The sequence below is a fragment of the Actinia tenebrosa genome, unplaced genomic scaffold (assembly GCF_029948245.1).
Source record: "Actinia tenebrosa isolate PJP-AT-01 unplaced genomic scaffold, QUT_ActTen_1.0 PGA_scaffold4__44_contigs__length_22323623, whole genome shotgun sequence".
NCBI lineage: Eukaryota > Metazoa > Cnidaria > Anthozoa > Actiniaria > Actiniidae > Actinia > Actinia tenebrosa.
This window is the reverse complement of record NW_028292581.1, coordinates 9,270,386-9,293,877: the sequence shown is the minus strand read 5'-3', so window position 1 is coordinate 9,293,877 and position 23,492 is coordinate 9,270,386. Positions and strand designations below refer to the sequence as shown.

Here is a 23,492-nt window from a genome sequence, read left to right as displayed (position 1 = left end):
TAGTCGGCTTTGAAAATAGTCTTTAGTACATTAATGAAAAATTTAACACTGAACATTTCAATGTTTTTACGCGGGTTTGTTCTATAAATTTCAAATTATTTCAAATTGATATTTAATTCATTCCATTAATTTTACTGCGCTTTTTGAGAGAAAAAAAAAAAAAAAAGAATTAAAACCATGCCAGTTTTTATCAGAATTTTTCTGCACTTAGATGGCGCCTTTCGCCTTTTCTTCTATCTTATCTCTCACCGTTTACCAATTGGATAAAATAAAAACATTAAAACGAGAAAGTAATTAAAAAAGAAAAGAAAAAGAAAAAATATTAAAGTACGATTGATTACTTTTTTTAAAGTTCTGATAACCCTAGTAGTCATTTCAAAACTACTTAGTTTTCTTTTTTTATTTTCTTTCCTCTTCTTTCTTTTTTTTTTTTTTTTCTGTTTCTTCCCCTCCCAATGTCTTCGCTTTGTCAGCTAGTTGTCTTATCGCGGATACCCTGTGTCACAAAAACACAGGGATACCGCGTATGACTTGACTCAGCAAATTACACGAAAGCTGTTATCGTTCGTTATCGTAGTGGTGCAATCATTTTACACAATATTATTATCCAAAAATAACAATGAAAATTGATTAACTTAACCATCTAATAACACAGAGGCCCTCGCAAGTACAGAATACTTCATCTCAACCTAAAGGCTCAAGTAGAAAATAATTTAGAGAGAAATATCCAAGATGGCGACCGATAGTTGTTCGATGTTCGACGAGAGATTTTTAGAAATGATGAATGAAATCCGAGTGATTGGATATAAATATGACGATGATAAAGATGAAGACGTTTATCGTGTTAAAGACCAAGGTGAATCTATCCTTAAAAACATCATGGAACATTATTGATTTCTCAATTTTATTTTACTAGAAAACCTTTAATAAGCTATTTAATACTTGTAAAGTTAAAAGCTTAGTCATGTCTCAAGCAAATTATTCATGTTTTTTCCTGTTTCTGTTAGCTGATGGTTGTAAAGATAAAAGTGGTGTATCATGTCAAGCATGTAAAGTGCTTGCATTTGATTCTGTGAAAGCACAGGTTAGTTAAGCTGCCTTACTTTTCTACTTAATCCATCCATCCATCCATCTTTTTATTCTTTTATTCTTTCTTTTCTCAAAGTTTTTATGTTTTAATAGCCTGGAATTTCTTTTTTTATAATTCACAGTGAAATGAAATATTTTACTCTTACTATCAAATTTGGCACTAGCTATTGTTTAAGAGGGAAAAATAGACATTTGGTGTTTTGTCAGATTTTTATTTTATTTTAATCTTCATCCTTCTCAATATTGAGGCCATGTTAGGGGTAAATTCTAACAAGAGACATGGCCTTGAAACAGAGGCATGAGAGCCACAAACTAGCAACGAACAACAAACTGCTCCAGTACATAGCAAGGCCTTCTTATGATAAATTAGGGGTAAATCCTGGCAATTAAAGCAACACAAGAGGAGGACGAATAGAGGGAAAATTTGCTGTTTTGGCCACATTTGTCACCTTTTTTGATTTTAATAGCCATCCTTATTATATAGGCACCTTATTATACAAGGGACATGCCACTGAAACAGCACCACAAGAGCCATAAACTAGTGACAAACAATAGACTGCTCTAATACATTACCGACAGCAAGGCCTTCTTTTAATAAATTAGGGCTAAATCCCAACAAGCAACACAAGAATATTCTGAAATTGCGACATAGGCAGTTGTGAAAGTCAGGCAGAGGACATGAGAACCCCACCTAATAAGGTTTTTTATTATTTCTTTTTACAGAGGGATCATTTTAAGCTAGACTGGCACAGGTTTAATGTGAAACAAAAGTTAATGGGGAAACCCACTGTCTCAGAAGAGAACTTTGAGGAAACTATTTCAGGTTAGGGAATAATATCATAATATTCATTGAACTTGTGACTGTTCAAAAAACTCAACCATAAGCAACAACTTATAAACCCATCTCCAGGCCCCACCAGTCCACACATACATATATACACAAGTTAGGCCCGGTTCAGACGTCAATCTTTTGCCATGTCAAATTTAATTGGAATCGAAGTCAACTCTAATTCATTAAAGTTCGACGTCCATTTCAAATGTCGATTTTAATGTTGCCAGTTGCAATTGACAAAAACCAAAAACCGCTGAAATCTTGAGCCTTTTTATGCATTAGATTCGACTCGACAAAAGATCAACGTTTGAATCAACACCGGTCTTTTGCCGTTTTGTGCAACTTGAGCATTCCACTTTAACTCTTTGCTGACCTTAATTAAATCTGTCGATCTCAATTGATTCAAATGGCGCTCTTCTCATGCACTTAATGTAAATAATTAGATTCGAGGTGGCAAAAGATTAGGCAACTGAACCAGGCCTAAAATGATTAGGGTGTTGTCTGCATGGTGAAATGATCACTGCCTTAGATGACTAGTTCCAATTTTACTCCAATTTCAACACTTGATTTTAGTTTACTAATCAAATCCTTTGTAAAAATACATAGGAGAACTTTCCAGTATATCCGGGTCAGACACAGAAACAGAAAGTGATGATGACAATGACTTAAAGATGAAAGGACCTACACAAACTCTCCCAGAAAATCCATTGGAAAATGATGAAGACAAAGATAGAAGAGTAAAACATGACCGTAGCCATCCAAAATTATTTCTCAGTAACAATAAAAAATGTGTCTTTTCGACATATAGAGCTGTTGTATTTTCCCCTAAGAATATTCCTGATCAAGAAACAACGTTAATAAATAGATTATCAAATTTGACCAAAGAATCATCGTGGGTAATATTGATGACTGCTGGTGGTCACTTTGCTGCAGCAGTTTTTGATGGAGATTTGGTTGTGGCTCACAAAACATTTCATAGATACACAGTAAGAGCAAAAAGAGGAACCGCTCAAGGAATAAGGGATAGTCAACAAGCTAGACAGCCAAAGTGAGTATTAATTTTAGAAAGATATAATCATAATAATCTGAAAAATCAATTGCTTAACTATTTTAATAGTTAACACATTGAAATTTACAGTATGTTATAAAGTCAGCCAAGAACATTTATATTTGTATTTAAATTTTATACATCTGTTTTTGCCATTAAAAATAATTTGTCTCCTAATTATTATAACAGGTCTGCAGGAGCTAGTCTACGAAGATACAATGAAGCAGCATTGATACAGGTATAGTTAAATCAACGTTACCATGAATAAAACCTTTTTATTGATGGTGCCAGCCTTGAATTATTGGATGCCAAGGAAGCAAACATAGAATATGTTGTCTAGGTGTTTCACATATTGTTCCAACTGCAGCTGTACCAGCAAATGTGATTACTTTTTATATGCATCTCTTTGAAAAGCCTAAAGTAACACAACAAGAACCCATGACAGCTGTGTAGTCTATTATAAACTTTGCAATAGTTGTCCCCTCAGCATCCCATAATGTCCTAATTAAAATAATAGAATTCATATGATGTCAGTGTAACTGTAAAAAGGCTTATACTAGACATGCAAGGCACTCAACACATGGGGTAATTGATAGATATAGTTCTAGTTTACTTTTCTGCACCATCACTTAACAAGTTAAGTGATTGACCTAGCAGAATAGCTACTTCACACCCTTTTGTGTGCAACCTCACTCTTGTAGCAGTGGTCTTGGTCACATCTACCCTGCGAGCAGAATTTCCTTTTACCTTCTCCACAGGCGAGAGAAGAAAAGAAAAACTTCCCTCGTTCAGGAAATTAAAAGGAGGCTGTGCCTGTAGGGTAGATTACACCTTGACCTAATGTCCTCATACCATAGAAGCTCCAGGTCTAAAGAAAATAGAGACTGAGCTCTGTTTAATCTATGAAAGTGAGTGTATTCTTTTTAATGAAATACTAGGAAGTACATGACCTCCTTGAAGCTTGGTCTGAGTACCTGGAAAAGTGTCACAAGATATTCATCAGGGTTCAAACTTACAACAAACCAATGTTCTTTGGTGGGAAAAAGCCACCTTTGGATAAGAGTAAGTAATTCCATCTACCTTTGTTTGTCCAGTGATAGTCATACAGTGGAAGTTTGATCCCAATTGCTAAACCACAGTGAATATATGGAACAGTATTCTTCCATAGGATGACATTGAACATAGGAATTAGTGTAGGAATTAGATGACATTGATAGGAATTAGTGTAGGAAAAAAAATATTGTGCTGTAATTTTGTTTGATTTTCCCGGGGAGGGGGGTACTCTTGCCCAGTTTAGGGTAGGGATGTGCCGCTGAGCCCACTGAACCCCGACCCTGTTCCAGAGTAAAATCGCTGAAATTCATACCCTGTTCCAGAGTAGAATCGCTGAAAACCATACCCTGTTTGGCGGCACGTACCTGTATAGCGAATATAGGGGAGTACACCCCCCCCCCCGCCCCCCCCCCCCCCCCCGGGGGATTTTCCCATTTGCTAGTTTCAGACTTTTTCCAACTAGTGTGGACTTATCTAAATTTGGCTCCTTGGGATTGATTAGTTTATTTTGTTCAGTTATTATAGAGTGTTTTCACTCACATGACAAGGTGGCCATATTGGTGTACGAAACGATAGGAACTTTCTGCACAGTTTTTGCATAAAAATAGAGTCGAATTCCCGTTGGATAGAAAATGTGCTTTATATTTGACTTTATATTCTGTATTTTGATTGGATGCAAAGATGACTCAAGAATAAGGACAATACCATTTGCTACAAGGCGACCAACCTTTAAAGAAGTCCAACGAGTCCACCAGGAGCTAGCAAAAATGGAAATCATTGGTAGGTTTACTTTTTGTTTTACACATATTTCGTTGTAGGATATTTTTGTCATTTTGAAGAGAATAATTGATCGATGGACCAAATCCACTTGGACGTAATATTTTTCCCATTTCAGACCACGTGTCACTCTCTTGAGACCAAGACTTTTTGTTTGGTTTGTATCCATATTCATACGTCTATTTATTCTCTCAACCGTTAAACAAAGAAATGATACTCTACGGAACGACACTTGGTTTGAAATGGGAAAACAGTGGATTAGTTCTATAGAGCACTGAATCTACAATACTGCAAATGACGTTGTCTGCCAGGAGTGACTGACTCATAAATTGAAAAATCGTGCAACCTGGAAACTCTGTAAAGGTTCAGGTGTCTGAATTAGTAATTATTCCACTGAAAGAGCCCAAAGTTGCCCCTAGGATGTGTTATGTAATTTTTGAAAAACATTTCGAGGTGACAATAAACTCGAGAGGGGAATGGGATTCAAAGCGTTTGCCTACTGTAGGTCTAGGGGGAGGGCGGGGCAACCCACATGGTAACAGCAGATCTAAGGATTGTATCGTTGAAGGCTTCCTGATAATTACTTTAAGGACACGAGAGTGAAGTTCTAAATGGCGTGTTAAGTCAGCTGTCGTCAAGTCCAAAGAAGAGCCAAACGAAGACTCCGGTTACAGACCCTCAAATAGATGACAGTATAGCTCACAAGATTACAGATGAGAATGAACTTGATTGTCAGGAAAATGACAGCATCATTGCTGATGGTCCAAGTGAGCCTGTACAAGATGCCATCAGAAACAAGAAAAACAAGAAAAAGAAAAGCAATTCTAGGATAGCTGATGGTAATGGTAAGGAGAAGATGTCGAAAATAACTGGAGGTCCGGATAGAGATGTTGGTGAGTTCCATTAATGATAAATATTTTTATGTCAATCATAGAAATTGAACATAGATGTCAATCATAGCTTATGGACCGTTCATTTTTTTTATGGGGGGGGGGGGGGGGGGGGGGAAGAAATCATTAGTACTGAAAGGCCAGACACTGAGGGTGGTCACTGCCAGGGTTTCTTTACGTCCTCAGTGATTCTTTTACGTCCCTCTAAATTCCACCAGCCCCTCCACGCCCATTAAAATTGAACGGTTCCTTATCTACCAGTCTTAGAGGTGAATTCACGAAACATTGCAGGCACCAAATCAAGAAAAAAACTAAAGGGCGTTTAGTGCGCGCTGCGGGGTGTGTGGTCATCTTTCTCGCTACAACAGACCATCATTCCCTAGATAAAGATAATATGACTATTTGTTTAAGTTGCATTCATATTTATGTGTCTTCTCGCGCGCAACCGTTTAACGAAGAAATGATACTCTCTGGAATTGCATGCGGAATTGCAATGGAAAAAGCATTACTCCCAAGCCACAAAGGTCGTCTCTGATGTTTGGTTTGTCTTAGTTCTTCCAGGCCATCACGTTTGGAATCGTCTTTACTGCGCCATTGTCTCAGAAAACATGAAGGTTATAGCAGAACTGTTACCAAACAACAAAATAGAGAAAGACAATACCAGAACATTGAAGCAGCCCACTGAAGACACAGGAACCAACGAAGGCTGGCAGCATAATGATAAAAAGTTGGACGAAATAGAAAAGGTTACACACTCTATTCAAGATGTCAAATTAATCCATGGATCAGGGAATTCAGAAGAACAAAAAGTTGATGCTCATGAGGTGCTAAATGAACGATGGGGCGAAGAAGGAAGTACTCTTCTTCATGTTGCCGCCAAATCAACACAGACACAGATTATTAACATTCTGATGCGGAATGGAGTTGATCCTAGTGTTAAGTAAGACTAAGTAAACTATAAAGAACTGTTAAATCGACGCCAACCTGTCCTGCTCTAGACTGCGTGTCTTTCACTTGAGCATTTTTTTTTAACAACTTTTGCTTAAGACTCGACTAAATGTATTATCAAAATATACCAAGTTGTCTGTAGTGGGAAAACATTGCACTTTGACCACACCTTTCTCCCTCTCCTCCATTTTCTCCTCCATTTTCCCATCCCATTATTAGCCACAAATAATTCTAAAGAAAATTGGTTTCAGTTCAGTTTTTTTATTGCAGAGACGACCGAGGAAGGACTCCATACAATAGAGCCAAAAGCAAAGAATCCAGAGACGAATTTCGACGATTTATGGCAGATTTTCCAGATGCATTTGACTACACAAACTCACACGTAGGTGATAATGCTGAGGAGGGCACTAGATTTCCGATTCGCCAAGAAGCGTTATCTGTTCATGCTTGTCAGATTATGATTATCTTTCGTTAGAGAGCATTGTTATAACATCGGGCATTGGATATTTTTCCTGCTTTATTTACAGATCCCAAGTCCATTAACACCAGAGATGAAAGAAGAGAAGGAGAGAAAAGAAGCAGAGAAAAAGAAAGCTCAAAAGAAAGCTAAAAAGCAAAGAATTAAGGTAAGTAAATTTTTGCATAAATGGTCATCTTTGTTTGAGAAAGCATTTTTATCTTGGACTATACAGGAGGTTTTCGATATTCTACGAACTTAAGGCCCTGGGGCTGAGCGAGGAAACATTTTTCCAGAAACATGTTTACCGCGCGCATGTTTCCTCGATGTTTCCCAGTTTAGCCACAAGACGCCAAAAATGTTTTGGCTGTGCGGCAGAAACATTTCATGTTTCCAAGACGCATAGAAACATTGTTTCCCGATGTTTCCTGACAGTTTTGCCAACTTAGGAAACATATAGGGAAACAGTGGAATCAAAATTTGTTGCACGCAGCAATGTGTCGCATGTGGCTAAACTGGGAAACATCGAGAAAGCAAGCGCGCAGTAAACATGTTTCTGGGAACATGTTTCCTCATTTAGCCAGGGCCTAATAGTTATTGCGAGCTGCACGCTTAAATTTTTTTCGTGTAGTAAAAAAACAATTACACAACAAGCCGTTGAAATTTAGGAGTTCTCAAGATATCGAAACCCCAGTAATGGAAAACTTCATTCACAAAAAGCAAATGGAAAACTGGGTCTTCTGCTCAATGTCATCAAATTTGCTGTCTTCTTTCGGGTTTTTTTCCTGGTAGACGCGTGTACTATTTTTATCATTTTCCAGAAGTCTAACTCGTCAGAAGTCAGAACTCGGTAGACGCGTTTTCCATTTACCGAGAGTGCTATTTCCCTCCCTTTTTTTGGTAGATTATGTAATTAAAGACGAAGGATCTCCTCACGTTTATTATTATCCTTTACTTACAGGAACAGAAAGCAGCGGAACAAAAGAAACAAGAGGAAGAAGAAGAAAGAAAGAAAAATGAAGTGATGAGTGAGAGGGAAAAGGTAAAAATTGCTGTCACCTCAAAAGCTTCCATGGGAAGGGTGATTGTAAAACCAGCAATGTGTGACAGTGTGTTATACTCTCGTCTTTCTTTCTTACAGAGAGCTCTGGCTGCGGAACGAAGATTTGCCAAACAACGATTAAAAGCGAGCGGAGGCTCATCGGGAAGGTAACTACCCCTCATTCTTCTTTTTCGCATACCCATAATACTTTGCGGCCTTGGGGGTAACCAGAAGAAAAAAGCGCACTTATTTTGCTGAAGGCTGATAAGACCATGTTGAAAATACCCCGTTTGATATTCACCATAAAATGAAACAGTAAAAAAAAAAAAAAAAAAATAGAAACTTAAAGTAAATTTTAAACATTTTTTCGTAAGTCAATACATTTACTGTAACACCAAACCTCTTGATATTCTGAATGCTCAGAATTAACTTATACTCAGCTGATAATCAGTATCTTACAGATAAGAACAGGTTTAGTGTATATTCGATTGAAGAACGTTTCATTTTGGAGACGTTTTTTTGATTCGGTTGTCCTCCAAAGACATTATATTCTAGCTTATGAAGCATTTTCTCAGGACACCAAAATCATGCAGTTTGTCATGAAAACATCGTTGAGCGAATTACTACTCCCAAAGAAAATCGTTGTGCACCAACACGAAAAACGCCGTGCAGCTTACTACACAACCTACATCGGATTGTTCCTTTTCAGCTGTGCAATGTGTTCACAAGATCTTACAGGGCGTGTACCTTTTGAACGACTTGACTTCAAGTACTGCAGCACCGCGTGTGTGAGGAAACACAGACTGATCTTGGAGAATAAAGACAGATGACGATGGTACTGCCCTCAAATATTCATGATAGCAATGGTCTGGCAAAACGAACCTCAATATACTGATATAATTACCGAGTGAATTAGAAGCTGTTTATATGATGGTAGGGTTGTTAGCGACAAGTCTTTTTTTCCCCCTTTTCCAAAGGGACCTCTGAAGCAAGACTTAGGTTTCAGCTTACCTCATGTTGATACAAGGAAACTATTGATAATATCAGAGTCTCCTGGTAACATCAAACTTTTTTGTACTAGGGCGTAGTCTTAGTCTAGGACGGGTCATGTTTTTGGAATAAGATCCTTTATAACTTCGATTCTGACGCAGCAGCCATATTGGCTTGAACGATAGATTTTCCCTTGTAGCCTCGCATTCAAGCGAACCAGAATGAGGTTACACGGGTTAGGGGACGAGCAAGGCACTAAATTGAAAATAATACTCAAGGGAATGACATGACATCTTGAATGAGGTTACGCGGGTTTAGGGGACGAGCATGGCGCCTTGTGATCAAGGTACTAAATTGAAAATAATACTCAAAGGAATGACATGACGTCTTGAATGAGCACGCGTTATACCCAAGCTGAATTATATGTACATCCATAAAGCAGGGCAAAGAAAAAAATATGAAAAATTTTGAATTATTTATTGAATAAAATTTTATCTTTTTATTAAGAAAATTTTGCTGTCATTGTTATTTACATGATCTTATGGCTCTGATGGTCGAATGATGCACCATCATTTATGAATCGCTATTTCCAACATATCTCCATAATTTGAGTGCACGGTTTTTTCACATTGCGCTATTTACATTGACAAAACCGAAAATAGTTATTGCTAGAACCATCAACATTACCTAACCAGCTACCCTAGGATTCCCCTGCGTGATTTTTTTCATTTTGTTTCATAAAATGAATTTATTTTGAGTTTAAGACAATGTTAGGAATGTTTGCCACATGTCCCGTAAATGGCTTGTGATGTAGACAACTGGTCACGTGCTTTGGAAGGTATTCATCCATTTGAGTCAGCGTTCTTTCTATGTCCTCTCTGCACATGCGTGAGCTTAGCCCCCTACAGACTCTCACAGCCTCTCCCTGCAAGATTTCAATTAGAAAATGAATAAACCAAATCCACACATTTTAAAAAATATTCTAGAAAAACACTTTTTAGAGTAATGTTTTCTCATTTTAGAGCATGTGCCAACCCTTTGAGAAAAAAAGTTTCATCCATCGGATGTATATTTTCAAGCGTTACTGTTAAACAAAGGAATGTAAAACGGATGAACATCAACGAACCTTCAAGTAATTGATAACCTTCAGTGGTCTGCATTCAGAAAGAGAGCTGGATTTAGATTCCGAGTCTTTGATCAAACCTGGGACAAACAAATAAATGCTTAGGTAGAGTGCTGATAGTAAACCCGTGAAAAGTACCAATTATATAAGAGTAGTATTACTAGGGTAGTAGCTTTACCCGGTTCAACCTCATTTGTGACGTCATCGTCAGCGCTCCTGTCGGCGAAAGATAATGTACACCGCCCCCTCCCCCTCCAAAAATAGAAGTACAAAAACGTTGGTGACCATGTATTTCGTTATTTTATTTTTTTGGTAGTGCTTGTACTTCGTTAATGAAAATCGTTACAGACGCTCGTCATACCCACCTAAGATCTCGGCGAGGTCTGGTATTCCATAGAAAGGTAGACTAGTGGTGATTCCAGTAACCACAACTTTCAAATCTTCAGTATCTGGATCTAAAAGGAATCAAATCAAATTGTCCCTGTTCGTTTGTTCGTTTTTAGAGAACAATTAAGGAACAAACCCCAACTTTTCAAAGAATTAAGTTGATTCCATATTTGTAAGATTACAAATATGGAATCATGCAGTAATTTGTGCCGGTATTGTATCAGTTTCTCGAAGTGGCTTGATTGTTTTTTGTTGTTTTTTTTCGTCGACTGCCAACGACTGCCTACTAGAGTGCAAACCATATATCCGTGAAATAGCACGAAACACATGTATTTCTTTTGTTTTCGGTTGTTTCATTGGTACTATTTTGCACTACTTAGTTAGTACTATTTCACGGATATTGTTTGCACTCTACCTGCTATGATCTTTAAAGAATACTCCTGGACTTTTCTTACATTTCACGAACCCTGAATATAACACACAACTACTTCACAACATGACATACCGAGTTTAACGCGTATATCGAAGCCATTAGACTTTATCCTTTCATCGATGATTACCCTAGATTATAAAACATGTAATGATAAGTGCTGGACAATACTTACTGGCGAGGGAATAATTGAGGTATACGTGGCCTTATTTTTTTCTTGGTGATATAATTACCCACAAAGCGCGCGCGGGGTACGCGACGCAACGCGCGCAAACACTAGCGTTTCTACTCTGAGCCCTTTTTTTTGCTATCGTTCTACGTCTTTCACTGATATGAATATAGGTATTGGTATTGTATGATGTATACCTTCCAGAATCTAGAAATTGATTTTGACTTTCAAGTTTTGTTAAGATAGTCCAACATTCTTCTCCTCCAACAAGTCTGAAAGAAAAAAATCCAGATTGGTTAGCTGAAGCTATATACATCAACAATATGATTGGTTCCTGACCTGGGTTCCAGTTGAATAGATTTCTCCAGCTTGTCTCCAGTTAGTGAATGCGTTTGCATTAATTTATGGAATAATACTTGCTCCTGCATTCTGAACGACAAAACATTTCCAATGTTAGCACTTATTGCCGGCATTGCATGAGTCAATTTTAAAACCCCTCACCCCTGACTCCCCCCCCCCCCCCCCCTGACTTGTCGCAGCCTTATGTCCCTAATGTGAATAAGAGGAGTAAATAGTAAGTACCCCTGACCCCTGGGATATGATGGAGTATGTACTTAGTTGACTGAGTGGGAGGGCCAACTGGAAAATATTTGGCTCGAGGTCATGCCGTACAGACCGAGTGCAGTGACCGAACTCAGTCAATCAGCATTTTATTGTATGACCCATTTTTTGTTTCTGAAAATCCCTATTCAACTAATACAGATAAATACAGATTTTGTGGTCACATTTTTAACCTGTATTGATTTACAAAGGCAATTTCATCTCCTCTAAGCATCAGCCACACCCCTGATGGATCCACCCTGCCAATCAGTTGATGCTTTGATGAAGATGATATGTTCTTCCTGCAACAAGATGACAAGTACGACAAAAAGTAAAACAATATTTGTGTGAATAATCCACTCCACTCCACTCCACTCAGCTCTGCTGCGCTCCACTCCACTCCACTTATCTTCCTCCCTCTGCTTCCCCCACCCTTGACAAATGCTTCCCTCACCTTGGATTTGAGTTGTAAGCCTTAAGACTTGACAAAGAGAATGGCACTGTAACTTTCTTTGCTTCTTGATATCTTTGTTGAGGAGTTTGGGAGGCATGGACAGTGATGAGAGACTGGTTGCCAAGCTAGCAAATTTTAAAAGGAGGAGTTTTGATTTATCAACAATTAATCAATTTTATTTAAAGTAGATTTTAACTGCAATTTTTAATATTCAGCAAAATTAGTACTTGAAATTTGCCCATTGGAATATAGTTTTTTTACTGCCTTCAGTCAAAAATGGAAAAGCTACCAACTGATAAGTTTTCATTTATGGCAGGGGAAAAACCAAATTTCAGTATTCTGCAAGAAAACTGCTCTAAACAAGCTAACAACTAAAAATATGAAATATCTGACTGTATTATTTACCTGGTTCACTTGTTTAACTTTTTTGTTTCGTTTTAGACTAAGGCTCTGAAATATTAACATTCTGTGGTTATTGCACAATTATGGGATTCAGATATTTAGGTAAATTGTTCGGAAATGAACAGAAAGAAAATGTCAAATGTGGAAAGAAAAAAGCTTCCCTAGAGCTTGCTCCGATGCAAGCTGACTTGGTTTTGAGATGAGTGGAGAACATGCATTACAGTTCTGACTTATGGCACATGCCAGGTAAGGCATTCATGAGAATCATTCTGTTCAACATTACACACGTGATTATGTAACAGATTAGGTAATGTGGTTCAACTACTGCTACAGAATTGCATTTTTCCCCATCATACCTAATGCAATATTGTTTGAACAAAGAGATTACACTAGATTGACAGGTTTATTTATCTATAGACCCCCTTTCAAAATTAACAGGAAAATACACTGTACATATTTAAAAATTCACACTCAATGGAATTTATTATTTATTCAAAGCTATTATGGAAACAGCACATATTCTTGTAATTGCGACAATATCTCCAGACAGCCAGTTTATACTGCAAGGTTACAACTGCTAGCACAGACAACCAATCAGGCTGAAGAAAAACACTCCATAATTTGCATCAGGGTTCGTGCTAGGTTCCCAAGAATTATTCAAGGAGTTTTCAAGGAGTATTCAAGGACCATAAGTGACATTTTTCAAGGAGCAACTCTTAAGAGGGTTTCATTTTGGTATTAAAAATATGAAGAAAATGCCAATACTAATCGAGATGTGCGAATTTGTCACGTGATATCCACGCCACATTGAGCCACTAAGTTCTGGAAACTTAAAAAATAATAGAAAAAGACACTTCTCCCGAGACGTAGTGAAAATCTCTAATTTTAACCAATGACAACGACTCACGGTTTACATATCTTGATAGTTTTACTGACATTTTTTCATGGAAAATTTTTTTCAAGGAGTATTCAAGGACATTTCTACTTTTTTTCTATTTTGAAGGAGTTTCAAGTGCCCTTGAAAATGCATTTTAAATTCCAGCACTTTTGAAGGAGTTCAAGGACCTCCACAAACCCTGTTGTATATTTCCATATATAGCATCAGTGCTTTTGCTTTCATTTTATTGTTTCACATTTGAAGACACTCTTCTGACAAAGTGGACCTTACTTGTGTTGTGCAATGTTTTGCCATTACACACCACAAGTCAATTCCCTTGAGGAAAAGAATTCTTTGTTTGAGTTGTATTTATCCAATATTCATTTGTCTTCTTGTGTGCAATTTTTAAACCAGTAAAAAAAAAAGACACATGGTTTGTAATGGGAAAATATTGCACCACAACAAATAAGGTATATTGCTGTACCTTATCACCAGAATGCTTTCTTTTTCCAGGTACAGGTAATGGCTTGTTTTGGTCAACAGATTTAACAGATGATGGTGTAAGTAGCTTTGTTGGCTGTTAAAAGGAGAATATTATATGTATTTTCAGATTTATTTTTGTGGGCATGACATACATACAAAGCAAGTACTTTACTTAACAGGATTATCATTGAGGAAATACCCCTTTAATTTATTAACATAAATCTATAAAAGCAACAGTAACAGGTTTCTGATTACTCATATCCTTTATGGTCACAAAAAACATTCGAGATGCAAATCAAAAAATGATGACATCATCAGTAGGCGCGAGGAAAAATTCGAATAATAAAAGTAAGTTTATCTTAATATATCTTCCTCAAAAGTCCAAATAAGTTAAAACAAGTATAACAATCTTATTGATGTGTTTAAAAGTGCTACAAAATAACTATAAGGTAACTCCTCAAGGCTAGGGAAGTATGGATCTACATTGATACAACAACGTACCTCTACCAGATTATTTTGTTTGTCTTTCAAGATGTTCCCCATACTCCAATCCTTACTACCAATGCCTTTATCAATAGTCAGATCTACCATATCTTTAACCTTGGATGCAGCAGTCTGGCTGATGCTTTGTGATGACTGTGTTGACTGGCTGCTTTGGCTGCCAGTCTTTTTATCAGCAATGTCTTTGAGGATCTCATCAAACTCTAGGTCATCAAAGACACTGTCGAGCTGAAAAGAACTGCTGTCATTCTTGTCCTTAGAAAGAGGTGGTACCACTGGCTGGCATGGCTGGCTTGGTGGTATTGGTAGTTTCAATGTTTCCTCTTCTGAGTTCAAATTTTGATTTTCCTTTTCCGACAAATCAAGAAGTTTATATATGTTGTTTACATCCTCTTTATCAAGAGAAAGATTTGAATTTTGACTACTTTCTTCCAAGACAATCCCTTTTTCATTGGTAGCATTCAACTTTGACTTTTGTACTTCATTTGAGTTCGTCTGTGTATTATCAGTGTTAATATCGTTAGAGACAATATCATTGGATTCTAATATACTTTTTGATTTATCACCATCTGGATCAGTATTGATTCGGACAGATATACATGTGCCAGTTGAAGAAATTGATGCATCCTTCCATGGTTCATTTACGCCATCCTTTGCACCATCGACCTCATGAAGAGTATTATCCGGAGACAAAAATTTAGAAGATGCTGTAGATGACTCTTTGTGGTCAAATTGAACATGCTCCATGTTGTTCTGTTTCTTCTCAAAATTGACTGAATTTGTTTTTATTGGTGAAGAATAAAGTTGTTCAGATTGTTGTGTATGATTCTTAGTGAAGGGTACTTCCTTTGCCACATTGCCATTTTCTATTGTGCAAGTATAATTTTGTGTTGATGAAGCTAATGGGTTAAAAGTATCATTTATATCAAGATAATCAACTAAATGTTCAGCTGAACTTGATGAGATTAAAGCATTCTTATTTGAACTGAGAGAACCTTTTCCATCATCACCAAGTCTTTCTTCTTCTCCTTGACTTATATTTGTAGTGCATGAGACGTCTTTACCCAAAGAATTCTCCACAGTTTTACATCTTTTTCCATTTTCACAGTTCAAACTAACGCTATCTTTAGCATTTTCCATTTCTTTTTTGTAGAACTTTTCTACCACAGCTTTAACGACATCCAGTATTCTGTCTTTCTCTGTCAATAGGACTTTTGTCTTGTTTGGTTCAAGGTTGACGTCAACACTATCAGGAGAAAGTTTGATGCTTAAAAATATAATGGGGTAGCGGTTTCCAGCAGAAGCGTAGAATTCCTTCACTAGCTGAAATCATGAGACAAACAAAACCTTGACTTCTTTAGAAATGAATAATTTAAAAAATGTACAGTATTATTAGAAACTGTATGTTACTGTGTGGGCACTCAAACCATGAACACTTTGAGCTTTTTTTTTACATTTTCCAAATCATCCAATCAGAAGCCAGATTCTTACTGAGGTTCCAACATTTTTTTGCAATTCAAGAGCCTCTTGTGTTGTTGTTGCCATTAAATTTCATTTTGTAACAGCTACTTCGTCAACTACTGATATTTTTGTTTTATTTCTGTAAATTATTGGAAGTTTTCACTTTATGCCAGTTTTGCATACTACCATGTCTTAATACATGATCTAGCAGTTCATAAGTTCACACAGAGTGAGCTAAAAATAAAACACTGAAAGATTTTCTGCTGTTTGTTGTGATTGGATGGCACCTAAAAATGTTTGATTCCTTTAATTCACCTTTTTGGCGCTAACTGTCACATGGTATAAATTGTGTTGGATTGTGTTACCCTCACCAAGAAGTTCGGACATTGTTCTCGGATTTCCATACAAATGTACTGACTTTAAATGAATTACTTGGTTTGTGTTGTTAGTTCTCTAAATACAAGTAAAATATCATTTTTCTAACTTGATTGAAGCTTTTCTTATTGCTGTTAAGAGAGCTAACTAAAGAAATCTATCTAAATTTACTCTTTAAACTCAGTGAATTTGTATGGGAATCCGAGAACGATGTCCGAACTTTTTGGTGACCATAACACACTCCAACAAAGTGTTTACGATGTGACGGCTATTGCCGAAAAGGTGAATTGTTTCTACAGAGAGCTGTGATTGGATAGTTATGAACAAATGTCAAAAAAAAAACTTGAAGTGTTCATAGTTTGAGTGTTCACACCATAATGAATCTTGGACTAACCTGTGACATTTCCTTGAATATAACAGGCCTTTCATTCACAAAGATAAAACTCCTGTCATTATTCGCCCGGCACGTAACACCTGGATCGGAACCCATCTTTGGTAAATACACAGTAAACTGAAATTTGTATTCTTCATCTTCATATTCAAGTTTATCCATTTGTGCCATAACGGGAGAGCCCAGGGCTGTAACCAAAGCTGTTTTATAGTCATTTACTTTACCCTTTTGCCATATGATTGATTTGTTATGCCACAGAACAAGCCGTACTTCTGGGTGAATACACCCAAATGACATGACAAGGTCTTCAATCTTCTTAAGCTCTTCTTTGCACTTCTTTTTACTACTCAAAAACTGTTTTCTTACTGGTAAATTCTTGAATAAATTTGTTACAACTACTGTCGTTCCGGTTGCTGAAGGAACAGGTTTTGTCGTAAGCACCTTTCCAGATTGTCCAAGTGTATAACATATCCCGACAGCATTATCTTTAGTTTTTGTTGTGATTAATACATTACTGACGGCACACAAAGAACAGAGTGCTTCCCCTCTGAAGCCGTAAGTTGTAAGCTCGCTGAGATTTTCAAAACAGTCTATTTTTGAGGTGTAGTATCTCTGAGCCATCACCTGCGCATCTTCCCTTTTGATGCCACACCCATTGTCACATACCTCAATTTTGCTAAGCCCATGTTCCTCCTAGCAAATGAATTCATAATAGCATAATAAATCAATGTGGACCAAAAATGGATCAAAAATTGTTTGGTAGCATTTACTGCACAATGGAAAGTAAGACTTCAGGTACTAAAAAAACGCAAAAATATGAAAAGTTATGTAGTGTTTTGAAAGTTTCCTTTATGATAAATATTTACTGGAATTTTCAAAATCTTCCTTTTCTTTTTTCATGCAAAGTCTTTTCAAGTATATAAAAAGTATATGAGCTTATTAACTACATCGGACTTTGTATCAGAGAAATCTAGACACAAGTTCAACATGTAAATTAATATTACATTTAGCAAAGTCCTTGAAATTACACTTTGTAAGCTTATTTTTCAAATGTAATTTTATAAACAAATAGATAAACAAATAAATCTTGAGTCATATGCTCTGAGGTAAACATAATCTTTAACGAAAGCAGTCACTTGAATTGCAATCAGTAATAAGACAATGATATAAAGGGGGAAAAACCTCCAAAATCTACCAACCAATTTGACTTCAACATTATCAGCACCAGCATCTAATGCATTTTCTACCAATTCTTTGATTGCAGTGCTGACTGAAGTGATTACTTGCGAGCTGGCGATTCGATGTACTGTTGAGGCTGGTAAAAGAGTTAGAGAACTCATAATTTCTAGCCCAGAGGTAGATGTAGCTCACATTCCGTGGAAATGTTGTTCTAGAGAACGAAACAACTGATCTGAAGTTGATCAACTTATTTTTGTAATCGAGCGGGAAAAATTTGCTGAAAGGATCACGTGTGGAATGTCGTACGATGGACAAGCGATAAAGCGACGAACTTTGTTCGAACTTTGTCGCTATTTCTTCGTGAACTTATCGTACAAGCGTTGACGAGCGATTAATATATGCTTTTCAGGAAAGTTTATTAAAAAAATCAAAATAAAAGTAAAAATGAATGCAAAAGTTTATGTTTTATTCTTTTTCTTAGTAATAAATGAAGAGATTTTTCAGAATTGTAATATATTTATCAGCAATCGTGAAATACAAAATGAATTACCAATTCTTTTATTTTAATCCTCGATTATTTAGCTTTTGTTACTTTTAAACCTTCAGTATTAAAATAAAGTTTGTATTAGTAGCCGGTGCTTTACAGATATTTTTTTAAGCCAATCATAATAGACTAACTAGCTCCCAAGGGGCATAACATATGATACGGAACATATTCATAGCCGTTGCCAAGGGCAACATTCATAACCACAAGCTTGAAGTCCGCACAACACTAAACGCTTCAACCAGGACGAATAAAACCCAATAAAAGGGTTCATCAGGAAGAAAAACTCATGAAGAAGTAAAGCTAAGATAAAAAAGGTATTTATTAACGGGATATGATCAATAGTTAAATAGTAAAATGGTTATGTAGGTTTTCAATGGATTTTCTCGGCTTCGCAGCACGTTTTCTAACTTGGTTCTAATGACCTCATGCTAAACAATAGTTGATTTTTCTTTTCACAGCTTTTATAGTATCACAGCTTCTGGGAAAACAAAGCTAGTTAAAATGGTTCTTTCAAGAGAATATTCAGCTGCTACTAAGCAGCTTCTCAACGATAAAGGACTAAAATGTGTTTGTGAGCTGTGCGATTGTGGGTGAGTAGTTTTCAGGGTATCTTTAGCTTTTGTAGCTACATGCTATCTGCGGATGAGCGAAAAAGATTTCAACGCAAAATTAAAATCCAAATTAAAGTATCCTGTAAGCTGAAGGATTTTTTAATTATTTACGAAATTCATCAAAAGTCAATGTAGTATACCTTACTTGCATACTGGCTTTGTAGGTATTAAGTTAAAACAACATTTGATCGACAGTACGTACAGACGAATTTTAATGCATATAAAATGTCATATAAATGTCACGTCGATTTGCGTAACGATAGAAGAAAGAATCCCCTAAACTACCCTATGGTACTTAAGATATGAAAACTAAAGATATCGATCGATAAAATTTAACGCATTTTTAACGTGGTTTGTAATATAATCGCATGTGTGGATCAAGTACAGGCTTGTTGACTTCTTTTGGTTAATAAATGAATAAAACTTGAGTGCCTCAACTATTTGCTGTAATTTTTATTCCAGCTGCATTTTCTCTCGATGTTTAAAATCTTGTCAGTTTGTTTAATCATATTTTATGTGTGTAAAAATTCTTACTAGTTTCTGTTGACTCGGGTTGACTGAAGTAAACAAAGCTTGAGAAACCACAGGACCCCCACCGAAACACAAATCGAAACGAGCACTATCGAGCGGTGAAAAGTTTAGAAATTTAATTCAGAGGGTAAATTCTACCTTCAACGATCTAAAAAGGCTTTGTTTTTGCTTATGCACAATAATTTATTAGCAAATGTTTGTGAGTGAAATCCCGAAATTATAACTGAGTGTTACCGGTCTGAACATTTTACAGGCAATATCATCGTCATGATGGCTGTACCAAAAATATCCACAAGATGCATCAAGTATTCAAGCGTCCAGGAATGGGCCATGTTGCAACAGACTATCAGGCAACATACAAACCACATGACAATACACAACAACGACATCTAAAAAGACCTCTCCCTAAACTACGCAATCCTAACCCTCCACCCATGGATTTTCGAACGGAGCAAAGAATGGAGTTCATCAAGAGGGAGATTCCAGGGACGAAACCGTGCAAGGTAGGTCGCATGTTGTACTTTGATTTTTTTGTTTTAATTAGAACAGCTCGAAATGAAATTCCCAATCCTGAGGTGCATACTTTTTTATACTTTTCTATATACAATTGTTGGTTTTCTACCATTCCCAAGAGAATTAAAATAACAAAAGACACGGCGACCATATTGGAGGATATAACAAAAGAATTCATTGACGATGAACATCCAACATAGCCGCCGTAAAAACCATCAATAGTGCCTAGCGATAAGGGCTGGTGCTCAATCCGAGATCAGCAATCCTCCAAACCAACCCCACCACCACCACGATGTGTAGTTAGCGAAATAATAGGCAGGGCAACCCTCCCCACCATTGCAACCACCCCCCACCCTCCCACTCCCAGCACCACCCATACCACCACCGCGCTGGCATTTTCTGCGTTTACTTCATTAAAATAACTGAATGAAATAAATGTGTTTTTTTTATGAGACATAATAAAAGCCATTCTTATGCTCTATCATAGAAAATTTGTAAAGATTTGACTAGATTTAATTTTTTAGTTAGATGTTTCGAGATATGTCAACCACATCCCTTCGTAAATATCCCGAAGTGTCTGATCATAGTTATATAAAAATAAAATCTGGACTCGAACAGATATATCATTACTTACAAATGCCGTTTTTCTGTTCAAAACAGATGGTAGAATCATACATCCAGCCTGAAGGAAAAGTCGAAGGTCTAACCGTCTACAATGAAGAATTCATTAACAGAGGACCCGCAACTGTCCCGAAAATAACCCGCCCGCAAACGGTCATCACGCAAAAAGAATCCAAGTTCCAGTCACAAACCACGCACAATTCAACCTTCACACCCAAGAAGCGTATACCTCAACCAACCTACGGTGAAGTACCGAGTTTTACAGGCTCGATTCTGTTTCCGGATCCAAAGGCAGACATGAAAACAACCAACCAGGAGGTTTATAAAGGCAAGTACGTGAAAGTGGCTGATTTGTGCAGGCCTGCTGAAGACCAGGTGACGATAGGAATCGAAGGAGACCACTTTTATGGGACCACACACAGAGACACCTATAAGACACCAGAGATGGAAGGCCGACAAGAAGCTCGTAAGAAACAATCCCAGTTAAAGGCGAACCAACGCGCAAAGTTCCAGTCAGATACACAGTTCAAGAGTGATTTTCCGGGTTATGGCGGAAAAATGCCCGAGCCGACTAAACCAATTCCACCGCCTCCTGAGACTGTCAATCTAGCCATGAATAATAACAGGCACTTCTTGACGACAAATAATGACTTTTACAAAATCGTTTGGGACCCTAAGACCATTGGAAAAACCAAAATATTGAAACCTGACGCTGGCACGTACTCTAAACCATTGGCGAAGATGGAAACCAAAACACAAGCGATGCGTGATTTTACTCAGAAAGAACCTGTCAAAATGCCTCAAATTCGACCGCCCACTCGCACAGAACCAAGCAAGTCCAAGTTCCATGACGAAACGGCATACAAGAGTCAATTCAAGCACTACCGCTCGGTTCCTTTTCAACGGTATGGAGATCTACACGAATCTGCTTTCTACCTGAAACCAGTGACGAAGTTCTACCAAGATGGTTCTGTCACCATGCAAGACTTCCAGGGAGCCACGGGAGGAAAACCAAGTACACCACATTTACCAATACAGAAGCTACACGTAAAAGGTGGTGACATCCTTTGCCAGACAACATATAATTCTGACTACGTCCGTAAAGCGAAGGAGCAGTGTTCTTATCTTCAGTGGGTGCAAGAACGAGAAACGCAGAAGAAGGCCGCTAAGATCACTACACATAAAACGACGGAACCTCAGACGATTGAGAAAGCCTTAGAGCAGAAGAATCAAGAAAAGAGTGCAGTTATGGTAGGAAATAAGTAGTAAAATTCCTGGACTAAAAGGAAAAGATAGTTGGTGTTGACAATTAATCGACATGGCGCTTTCTGGATGTGATCTTTATTGGGTTACAATTAACAGAACTTTTTTCCAGTCTGGGCCATAACATTCCATGGCAAATCAATAGAATATTAATATTAATAGACCTCTTTAGCTTGGGTGTCATGCTTTCCCATCTAAGATAACGTGCCATTCCCTAGAGTATTATTTCTTTGTTTAACAGGATCCCGAATCATCCGCTATTTTTTCCTGAAATCCCGCGTCTCGCGACAATTGTAAGCGACGAACAATCCAACATATTCAATGGCGTTTAAATATTTTATTTTATTTAATGTTTTCACGTTTTTCCCGAAAATCTGGGGGGCGATCCCTTATCCCGGACATTGAATTCGGTAACTCCCAAGTCACGGCCGATATCAATATCCCGAATCATGTAAGATTTTTTTCTAGTTTCCCGGATCCCGCGCTATATTTTATCCGTTTCCCGGCTCCCGCGAATACCCTTCCAGACCCTGATGAATATGGATACAACTCCAACAAACCATCTCATTCTCAATATGACACGTGGGCTGAAATGGGACGACATTACGCTCAAGCTAAAGGGCTCTTATTAAATCCCTTTAAAGTGCATACAAAGGTACGGTCTTATAAATTGAAAAGAAAAATCTTAAGTTTTGGGTTTTATTTTGCACACACTTTAACTGTTCAAAAAAAAAAAATGTACTTTTATCTTTATGAGATAATTCCATTTCCGAGAAAAAATGTCATGTCTTATCTAGTTTATTCTTAATCGCTGTTTTGTTTCCGTAACCCCTTGTCAAAGATTCACTTGGTTTAATATAAAAGTGGTTGGCCTTCAATTTTTTAACCATCCAATTTTATTAAGTTCACTACCCACTACGCCATCGATCCTTGATTTTAAAAGATTTCACTTTATTAAACAATCAATGCAAATGGTTTTTAAATGAAAAAATATTAGCACAAGTCAGACAGTCAGACGTTTTCCATTAAAGTTTTACGTGGTTTTAAAGGTGTTCCCGAGCAATATACATTTCGCAAAAATTAATAAACAAATGAAGTTAGAGAAATATTTAAATGATAAGATGAGACTCATACTGCTTTCAAGATCTAATGTACTGATAGACTAGTTGAAACTTTCTTACGTATACATGAAAGTGGGAGTTTACGTAGAGAACTGTTGACAGTCAGACAGACAGAAAAAGAGAGAGCTGAGACAGCATGACTTCTGGAAAAATTGTTATATTTGAAACAAAAAATTAAAAAAAACAAAAACAATGTAATCGTTTGGAAGAGGTTTATATGAGTGCAGTAGCTAGACTTTATTTTGTAGTAGATTAGAATATTTTTTTATAAAGAAAAAGTGTTTAATAAACGATTCCTTCTGATCAATACTATTGCTTGTCTATCAA

The 23,492-nt window shown here is 37.0% G+C and overlaps 3 protein-coding genes and 1 long non-coding RNA gene across 4 annotated transcripts; 3 read left to right on the top strand and 1 right to left on the bottom strand.

Moving 5' to 3' along the window:
* Positions 1 to 522: 522 nt before the first annotated feature.
* Positions 523 to 9,637, top strand: LOC116296532 (tRNA endonuclease ANKZF1). The gene is made up of 14 exons (XM_031704564.2): positions 523 to 856; positions 1,008 to 1,084; positions 1,813 to 1,912; positions 2,528 to 2,969; positions 3,159 to 3,207; positions 3,908 to 4,031; positions 4,704 to 4,802; positions 5,390 to 5,692; positions 6,242 to 6,629; positions 6,908 to 7,019; positions 7,165 to 7,263; positions 8,056 to 8,136; positions 8,236 to 8,303; positions 8,846 to 9,637. Exons 1-14 carry the CDS (start codon positions 733 to 735, stop codon positions 8,964 to 8,966), a joined length of 2,187 nt encoding a protein of 728 aa, XP_031560424.2. The 5' UTR covers positions 523 to 732; the 3' UTR covers positions 8,967 to 9,637.
* On the bottom strand, positions 9,611 to 18,119 carry LOC116297023 (PMS1 protein homolog 1). The gene is made up of 14 exons (XM_031705151.2): positions 17,979 to 18,119; positions 16,783 to 17,472; positions 14,553 to 15,875; positions 14,053 to 14,145; positions 12,695 to 12,739; positions 12,290 to 12,414; positions 12,030 to 12,137; positions 11,575 to 11,664; positions 11,433 to 11,507; positions 11,142 to 11,197; positions 10,615 to 10,704; positions 10,253 to 10,329; positions 9,755 to 10,051; positions 9,611 to 9,724 (listed from the first exon to the last, which is right to left on the bottom strand). Exons 1-13 carry the CDS (start codon positions 18,117 to 18,119, stop codon positions 9,875 to 9,877), a joined length of 3,090 nt encoding a protein of 1,029 aa, XP_031561011.2. The 3' UTR covers positions 9,611 to 9,724; positions 9,755 to 9,874.
* On the top strand, positions 14,002 to 18,403 carry LOC116297034 (uncharacterized). The gene is made up of 3 exons (XR_004197186.2): positions 14,002 to 14,128; positions 16,809 to 16,883; positions 18,044 to 18,403. It is a non-coding gene; the product is annotated as an uncharacterized LOC116297034 (long non-coding RNA).
* Positions 18,404 to 18,682: 279 nt separating this feature from the next.
* LOC116296715 (uncharacterized) lies at positions 18,683 to 23,472 on the top strand. Its single transcript, XM_031704782.1, has 4 exons — positions 18,683 to 18,819; positions 18,964 to 19,095; positions 19,901 to 20,150; positions 20,821 to 23,472. The coding sequence occupies exons 2-4, from the start codon at positions 19,007 to 19,009 to the stop codon at positions 22,045 to 22,047; spliced, it is 1,566 nt and encodes a 521-aa protein (XP_031560642.1). The 5' UTR covers positions 18,683 to 18,819; positions 18,964 to 19,006; the 3' UTR covers positions 22,048 to 23,472.
* Positions 23,473 to 23,492: the final 20 nt, after the last annotated feature.

Coding starts and splice junctions, on each gene's coding strand:
- LOC116296532 (XM_031704564.2), top strand. CDS start 733: ATGGCGACCGATAGTTGTTCGATGTTCGACGAGAGATTTTTAGAAATG. Junction 2,970..3,158: donor CAACAAGCTAGACAGCCAAA/GTGAGTATTAAT, acceptor TTATTATAACAG/GTCTGCAGGAGCTAGTCTAC. Junction 3,208..3,907: donor ATGAAGCAGCATTGATACAG/GTATAGTTAAAT, acceptor ATGAAATACTAG/GAAGTACATGACCTCCTTGA.
- LOC116297023 (XM_031705151.2), bottom strand. CDS start 18,119: ATGAGTTCTCTAACTCTTTTACCAGCCTCAACAGTACATCGAATCGCC. Junction 14,146..14,552: donor AACAAAATAATCTGGTAGAG/GTACGTTGTTGT, acceptor TCCTTTTAACAG/CCAACAAAGCTACTTACACC. Junction 10,052..10,252: donor AGGTTATCAATTACTTGAAG/GTTCGTTGATGT, acceptor GAAATCTTGCAG/GGAGAGGCTGTGAGAGTCTG.
- LOC116296715 (XM_031704782.1), top strand. CDS start 19,007: ATGGTTCTTTCAAGAGAATATTCAGCTGCTACTAAGCAGCTTCTCAAC. Junction 19,096..19,900: donor TGTGAGCTGTGCGATTGTGG/GTGAGTAGTTTT, acceptor AACATTTTACAG/GCAATATCATCGTCATGATG. Junction 20,151..20,820: donor CAGGGACGAAACCGTGCAAG/GTAGGTCGCATG, acceptor TGTTCAAAACAG/ATGGTAGAATCATACATCCA.